Below are 8,428 nucleotides of genomic sequence, written 5' to 3' on the forward strand. Positions count from 1 at the left end.
GTGGTGCGGTCCTCCTCGCAGTTGAACCGATCGTCGCGGTAGTATTCCACGTGGCTGCCGCAATTAGGGTGGCCGCCGTGGTGGTGGCGGGGTTGCTGGTGATGGTTGCCCCTGAAATCCATTGCTGGAACTACACTTGCTTCTGATTTCTCTTTGTTCATGCATGCGTTTCTATTTATAGCCTGGGTGCCAAGCGGTAGTGGGAGCATTTATTCCCAAAAGATATATAGAGCACCTTATGCGCCGTTCTTTTTTTTTTTTACGCCAAAACAAGCATCTTGATCCAATGGCAAAAAAGTTTTGCACATCGTGCCATTCTAAGCATAAACATTTCTTTTGTCATTTCAAGAATCATACTGTTTACTTTGGGTAGTTCTTGTTACTAACATTTATCTTTGTTTACTGACCATTCCTAGAGCAAGTGGCAAAGAACTTGGTAGTTGGTATCCGAGACCCAAGTTCGAATCCTAGTTGATTCACATTTCCAGCTAAACTTATTTCTAAATAAAATAAACGAAGCGGGTAGTATGCTATCTATCTCTCAAAAAATAATATTTATCTTTATTTTCAATGGCGTATGCCATGCGTTAGAATTCGATAGCTTTATAAAAAAGCATTGACATTGACAGAGCAGTAGATTGCGTAATAAAAACGATAGAGTAATGCTATATTCGCACTATTTTACATGCATGCAGAATGGTTACGCCAATTGAAGGTGAGTGCGATTCGATCTTATTTTAAACGAAGGAATCGCAGCAATTTTGGACTCTTGAGATTACTAGTATAAAATTGTAATAAGAGGCAAAAAGCTAAAGTGAAAATTCATAGATTCCACTAAAATATGCTCAATTTAGGCTTACATCAGAAAAATAAACTAAAACTAATGGATTCATATGAAAAGATGAAACATAAGGGATTTTCTTAAATTTGTCTAAGTTAGGGGCCTATATATAAATCCCCCCAATAAAGTAGAAGTAGAACATTATAATCAGCTGACACTATAGATAATCAATTTGCTTATGTTTGGAATTAGAATTGAACTGACATCAGAAATAGTAATACACTTGTCATAACCCTATGTTCTTTCATGTGAAGAAAACTACACAACAAACAAGAAACCAAAGAAACATGAAATTACTGATATTTTTATGTTTATATTACAACAAGCAAAATTATGGTGCTTTTAGTACTCATCTTCACTTTCATGTAGGCATCAACAATGTCTTTCTAGCCAAAATAATTTTAGATCGAACTACAAACTACAAAAATCAATAAGCGCAAAAGGCAAAAATAGTTAGAAAACCTGAAAAACTGGAGTTTGAATGTGTACACCAGAGTAAATCATTTAACTTAAGGCAAAAATATTTACAAAATGCTTTTGTGTGATTTGTAGAGGATATGCGGCCTTCGCAAGCTGTAAAAGAAGGATATTCTTTAACAGAGGCAGGAACTATTTAGCCCTGTCAATCTGCTTGTAGATGTTTGTTTTCTTTAAAAAAAAGAAGAAAATGAGTACAAACATTTATAGCTACAGAGGTATAAAAATTGAAGAAGATATTCCATCAAAAATGAAAAACTTAACAATAATTCACCCAATTGCAGATAAAAAGGAAGGTACAAGTTTTGACAGCAGTTTTTATTAATCCAAAAGATGATGAAAATTTGCAAAGAAAAAGACTAGGGAAACATCTTTTAGCATGCATAACTCCTCCAACTTGACAACATGTTAGCCATACAGACAAAAAACAAAATTGGAGAAACCAAATCAATGAGCTTATTAATACAAGTTTACAAGATATTTTGCAGCACCCAAAACACTAAACTATATTGTCACCATGATCCTATGCATAAATATAATTATTTGAATAGCTTGCGAGTTCCAAATGGAAGGAGAAATGTTAAATTGGAAGAGCAGCAGCTCGCCATCTTACCTGGCAATGGTAACTAAAGTACCTTATTTAAACTTCCAGTTACAGGTACATCAACCAGTGGTTTCCCTTCGATAGAGTTAATAAACTAGATAATGTAGGAAGAATAACAAGCCATAGAAAGAGCAAACCTGCAGTTTCTATACATAAACTTACTTCGCAATATATAAAGTGAAAAAGAATGATAACAAATAAACTTATTAGATAGCACAAAATTAGGGTGTGGAGAGGAGATCGGCATAAAGGTGGATTTTGCATGGAACATGCCAATGCTCGAAACACTAGCATTCCCCGAGTATGAAGCCCATTCATTTTTAGGCACATGGCACATCACCACACAACCCATATGCAGTTCACAAGTAACACACGATGCACCCACCAGGCATAAACTCATAAAATAGATTTAATAATGCCTCATTTGGCGAAATTCAAAGCATCAACATAGAGAAGGACAAGAAATCAAGCTTACATACTTTAAATTGGAAAGACCATAATAATCTAAACCAAGATTGTTTGCCATGAGATAACCATGTCGCATAGTGCCAGGAAGTGACTGTTCAATGTCTAATGGAAGGCCGAAACAATCGCATAAAGTACCGTTCTATCTACAACTATCGAAAGGGTCAGCAAATGACAAATTGGAGGCATCTTCATTGAACTCCCAGCTGCACCTCCTGTCCTTCACAAAAACGAATTGAGCATCCAAAGAGGCTCTATTCTGAAGGCACAGAAGGCTTCGCTGGGCCCTAACCCATCTTTTGCAGCAACTGGTTCCGCATTGAAACTTCATCACATTAAGTACTCTTGCTTTTGTAATTAAAAATTTGGCAAATTCTAGCTCACTATTTCCCCCTTGGTAATTTTTAAATTTTACGATCTTCAGATGACGATCAACGCAATCGACTGAATTTAGCTGCTCCAAGTACGTCCAAACAATTGGATTCGGTTCATTCCAACACACACACTGTGATCCAACAAAAGAACAAATAGATGAATAAGTCCAACCATCGGTTCATTCTAGAGTGTGGAAAGAAATATGAAATCACCATTGGCGAAGGGATACCCGAATGTGCAGGGTTTCGAGACACGGAAAGCATCTCAGCAGGTGGATGAACATCTTTACTTCTTCATAATCATGGATTTTCACTTCAACCGCTAGCGTTTTAAGAGTAAACAGCAGAGTGCTCAAGCTTATATCCGCTATACGCTGCGACATCTGAGGAGGCAAAGAACAAACTTTTACGGAGAGAACAGAAAAGAGGGAGCTGTTGAAAACAGTAACGGGCGAGAAAGAAAGGAAGGAATACCCTGAAAACAGATTTGCCTAGCTCGAGTCTCTGCACGAGCAGATGCAGATAACCCAACATCTCGAGCTTCGGGGCGCTAACGACCTTCAACCACATTTTCGACGACACCCACCCCATAAGCAGCCGGGCAAGATTCGGAGCATCCTCAATGAACAGCTCCTCCGCGCCGGAGCCCGACAGCGTCAGGCTCCGGAGGCTCCGAGAGCGGACGTGGATCCGAGGGAGGTAAGAATTGTTGTAGATGACGGACAAACTCCGAAGCGCAGTGCAGCCGGATAGTAAGCCGCAGAAGTCGTGCTCAGTGAGGCGGGCGCCGCTGAGGGTGAGCTCCGTGAGGCGCGTGAGAGTGATGTCGACGGGGGTCTTCGCGGTGTCGGGGAGTCGGCAGTGGCTGAGCCGCAGGGTTTGGAGGGAATCGCAGGCGAGGAGCGAGGCGGGGACGTCTTGGGCGTCGTAGAGGGAGGGGAAGAGGAGGTCGATCTGGAGGACGCATTTTTGGGCTAGGGTTTGGAACCAGGAGTGGGCGAGGGGCTCGCGGCCGTGGAAGCGGGTGTGGGCGAGGCGGAAGAGGCGGACGGGGCCGGCGTGGGAGCGGAGGATGCGGGAGATGACGCGGCAGCGCCAGTCCTCGTCGCGCGTCCACATCCTGGAGCCGCGGGGCCGGCCGCGGGGCTGGATGGAGCGGCTCCAGAGGGAGTCGTCGTCGAGGTGGAGCGGGGAGGTGGTCCAGAGGCGGCGCCAGCGGGAGGAGAGGAGGGCGGTCTTGGCGGCCTCGCGGGTCGTCAGGTGGGGGTAGATGGTGGAGAGCAGACAGTCCGGCAGGCGGCTGATGAGGTCGATCTCCGCGGCTGATGAAGAGGAGGAGGAGGAGGAGGAGGGATTGCAGTCCGCCGCCCTCCTTGGCTTCTTGGCCAAGGCAGTCTCCTCTGGATCCATCGGGCCGGCGGGAAACGGCGGGAGATGTGCCATCTTCCCCGCCAAAAATTCTTCTTCAGAGTTCGCGGTCGGACCCTTCTAAAAAACAAATGAACAAAGCAAACCTTTCTCTCTCAAATTTTTTTTTTTTTTTTAAAAAAAAACAAACACTTTCTTCCTCTTCATCACTACTCTGTTTGTTTGATAAAAAAATACTAACATTGATAGTATAATAATCTTCTTTTTTTTTTTTTTACTTAGTTTACTAAAAAAATTTGGATGCAAAAAATAATAATAATAATTAATCTTTTATGAACTAATTGCAGCATAAGTACAAAATTAATTACAATATTTTTAAAAAGTAAAATTATGGACGAATTTATTTATAATAAATCAAGTTCTAGCAGTGGGTATCTACAATTAAAGACAATTTCAGTACTTTTGCTGTAAAAATTCAAAGCAACAGTATTGCTAAATAATAAGCTTTAATTTGCACAATAAATAACGATTTGGATAACTTGTAAGTTTTTGAAGAAAGAAAAAATATCAAATTAAAAAAATAGTAGTTCGCTATCTTATTTGTCAATGGTAAATTAAGTACTTTATTTAAGTTTTTAATTACACATGTAATTTCAAATTTAAATATAAAATATTAATTTCTATTTTTGAGCCAAACATACTCTGAGAATAATAAAAAAAATAAAAAAACAAATCGGAAAAAATAAAAAAGAAATTAAAAAATGAAAAATAAAAAATAAAGGAGAGAGGAGCGGCCACACGGCATCACTCGTCCTCTTCTCCCCCCTTCTTCGTCCTCAGTCATCCCCTTTGCGGTTCTCCAAGTTCTCTCTCTCTCTCTCTCTCTCTCTCTCTCTCTCTCTCATAAATATCCTTTCTCGTACGCCATTCACCGAAGAGATGGCCACGGTGCTTCTCTTCGGAAACCCAACCCTCCTCTCCGACGCCCCTTCTCTCGCCAGAGCCCTCCCTCCTGTCGACCGCTCCAAGCCCTGGGGCCCCGACGCCTCCGCCGCTCCGGCGGCGGCGGTGACGGCGGCGGTGGCGGGGCGCGCGCGGAGGGCAGCCGAGCCCTTGCTCCTCTCCGCCGCCGTCCACGCCCGGGGATTCCGCGACCAGCCGGAGTCGCCGGGCGCCGGCGACGCGGCGGCGCGGAGGCGGCGCGGCGCAGGATCCAAGGTCGGCGCGGTTGGCGGCGGCGGCGGAGGAGGAGGAGGGGAAGGGGAGGGGGACGACGACTGGGAGGAGGAGCTCCGGAGCCGGCTCAAGGAGTTGGAGGAGATGAAGGAGCTGGAGAAGCGGGCCGAGGAGCTGCAGAGCCGCGTCGCGGAGGAGGGCGATCGGGAGGAGACCGAGGAGGAGAAGCGGGAGAGGGTCCGCCGCGAGCTCGAAAAGGTCTTTCCCTCTCCTAACTGCTTAGGGTATGTTTGGTGCATTACAGAAATGGGAATGAACAAATGGAATTGAATTATAATTGTAATGGAAAACAAAATGATGAATCATTCAAAAATATTTGTTCATTGTTGGAATGAAAGATCGGAATGGGCAATTGAGACACTTGAAGATTTTGAGAGAGTGGTTTTGGTTAAGGAAGAGGAGGGTTATCAAGGAAGAGAAGGGAGAATTGTTTGTGAGAGACTATTTTAAGTGGTTTACTCTAGAATTAGCCAATTCAGGATTTAAAACTGGATTGAGTGATAAACAGATTGGGCCATATGTCCATATATGGAATGAAAACGAACAATAAGTGAATTTTGTTTGGATTTCATAGTCTAAAATAGATAAACCAAACAAGGTTGCTTTTTTTGAGATGAGTTCATGTTACTTTTTTTAAATATTGGTATTTTAAAAACTACTTTATTGAATAACACTAAATCCCACAGTATGGCCAAGCAAGCACTTAGTTTATCTGTGTTTTTTTTTTTTTTTGAGAGAGAGGTAGCACGCTACCCTTCGTTTATTTCATTTAGAAATAAATTTAGGTAGAAATGTGAATCAAGTAGGATTCGAATTTGGGACCTCGGGTACCAACCACCAAGTCCTTTGCCACTTGCTTTTGGGACGTCGGGATTCAACTAGTTTCTCTGTGTTGTTTCCGGTCTATCAGTAGTGAAAGAACTGGTTATAATGAACTTGAGGATTTGCTCTCCTTTGGTTCTGCTTTGTGGGAGTAGGTAGCAAGGGAGCAGGCAGAGCGGCGGGCAACAGCGAAGCTGATGTTTGAGTTGGGGCAGAAGGCATATGGAAAGGGAATGTATGCTCGGGCAATCGAGTTTCTAGAGGCTGCTCTAACAATCATCCCAAGCCCCTCACTCTTGGGTGGTGAGGTATTGTCATAAACTCTCTTCTTAATTGACTAAAATTTCACTATATTCATTCAACTTTTCAATGGAGCTAAGCTTGTGCATCTAGGTTTTCCAGAAATACAGAAAAAACGATTGAATAGGATAAACATATACAGGATACTTATCCTACAGTCATGCAAGGACTTTCTCAGTGATATCTTTTATAAATGCAGATACAAATTTGGCTTGCAATGGCTTATGAAGCCAATAATCGTCACAGAGATTGCATTGCTTTGTACCAACAGCTGGAAAAGAGTCATCCGAGTGTTAGCATCAGACGGCAAGCCGCTGAGCTCCGATACATCCTGCAGGCACCCAAGCTGAAAATTTCCAAGGATGAGATGGTCACAATCCCATTGATTGGATCTAGTTATGACAGGTTGATTCTCTTCCTCCAAATTATCAGAATAGTCGTTGCAGCATTTTGGTTTTTAATTGGTAATGTTTCTGATTTCCAGTGGATATTATGTCTCCATCTTCTATTGTATATTAATGGTAATAGCGGAAAATATTGTGTTGGCATAACAAAAGTTAAACAAGTTAAACTTGAGATCCACATTTGCTCATCTCTCTCTCTCTCTCTCTCTCTCTCTCTCTCTCTTATTTGGAGTTAGAGGCCGTAAGATTCCTGATACCTTGTAGAAATCATTACGGAGGTAGATTGTTTGAGTTCAAGACCTTGGACTACATCACCTGAGAGCAAAGACAGTTGGAAAGCTAACTTTGAATTTTACTATGTGAGGAAACGTAATAGATGGGACCTAATACAATTTGAGTGTTCCCATTATTCTCCAGTACATGCTTTAGCAACTCCTGAATTTTACACTAACAAGCACCATAAGTGCTCTGTTATATTAGTAAATAATTCTTCCTTTTCAACTCGCTATACCATTTTTGAGGTTTGATTTCTTCTAATTGATGCTAGTGTGGCTAATATTAGACTGAATATTATATGTTTTTGGTTCTTTTACTTAATGCGTGCATTATGATAAGCAAATTTTCAACTGTCTATAGCTGCTAGCACATACATTCTTTTGGTAACGATTACAAAACTATTATTGTGAAATAAAAATAACTGAAGACTACCTTTTTATGTTCTCACAAGTTTTTTTTTTTTGAAATTTTTTTCTTGTGGTGATAAATGAGGGAGTCTATCCACTTAAATAATGGATTTGAGATTCTTATCCTAGATTTGAAATTTGGTGAACTTTTTCTTAGATTTTTATCCCAAAACCATTTATATTTCATTTGATAGTGGTTATATATCTTCTCCAGTAGGACTTCACTTCTCAACTGCTAATTTAATGAGTCTGTATTCATTTCTCAATGGTAGATATGCCGGAACATGGAGCGACAAGAACAAGGATCGCGATATGAGAAGAAAAACAACAAGTAAACAAGTATCATCAGCAGGGGACTTCTGGGGTGACTTCATGTTTTGGCGTCCGCCAAGTGGATGGGAAAAGAATCGTTCTATCTGGGTCATTGTTTCTCTATGGATCTGCTTGCTTGGAACAGCTCTTCTCCTCCAAAGATGAGGGTGCCCAGAAAACATGAGAATCAGAGGGAGCATCGACAATCGCTGGTATCAAATATAGGGGCATGTGATGCATCGTTTCCGATTCTAACTGTAAGCAACGGTTGTCATATTTATTCTTTGAGATGCCTCTGCTACTTGCTTTAGCTTTCCGTCGGTCTTCATGCTGTGTATATTTCCTTCTAGCGTGTAAATCTTGAAAGTGGCAAGAATCTTGTAAATTGTACTTAATCAAAGAATCATGTTACTTTTAATATCTGCAGGCCTTTTACACAATTCATCAGAAAAATAAGGATATTACAATGTTTCGAAGTTTACTTTGATGTTGAAAAATATCCCAGAGACTGGGTGAATGCTCACCGAACCCAATTCCTATAC

General features: G+C 41.5%; 2 protein-coding genes across 2 annotated transcripts; one reads left to right on the forward strand and one right to left on the reverse strand.

Moving 5' to 3' along the window:
• LOC109720941 (putative FBD-associated F-box protein At5g22720) lies at positions 2,310-4,342 on the reverse strand. Its single transcript, XM_020248346.1, has 3 exons — positions 3,236-4,342; positions 2,992-3,144; positions 2,310-2,892 (listed from the first exon to the last, which is right to left on the reverse strand). Exons 1-3 carry the CDS (start codon positions 4,202-4,204, stop codon positions 2,530-2,532), a joined length of 1,485 nt encoding a protein of 494 aa, XP_020103935.1. The 5' UTR covers positions 4,205-4,342; the 3' UTR covers positions 2,310-2,529.
• LOC109710833 lies at positions 4,926-8,323 on the forward strand. The gene is made up of 4 exons (XM_020233618.1): positions 4,926-5,563; positions 6,343-6,495; positions 6,687-6,892; positions 7,847-8,323. Exons 1-4 carry the CDS (start codon positions 5,069-5,071, stop codon positions 8,049-8,051), a joined length of 1,059 nt encoding a protein of 352 aa, XP_020089207.1. The 5' UTR covers positions 4,926-5,068; the 3' UTR covers positions 8,052-8,323.

This window comes from Ananas comosus, linkage group 1, assembly GCF_001540865.1.
Source record: "Ananas comosus cultivar F153 linkage group 1, ASM154086v1, whole genome shotgun sequence".
Lineage (NCBI taxonomy): Eukaryota > Viridiplantae > Streptophyta > Magnoliopsida > Poales > Bromeliaceae > Ananas > Ananas comosus.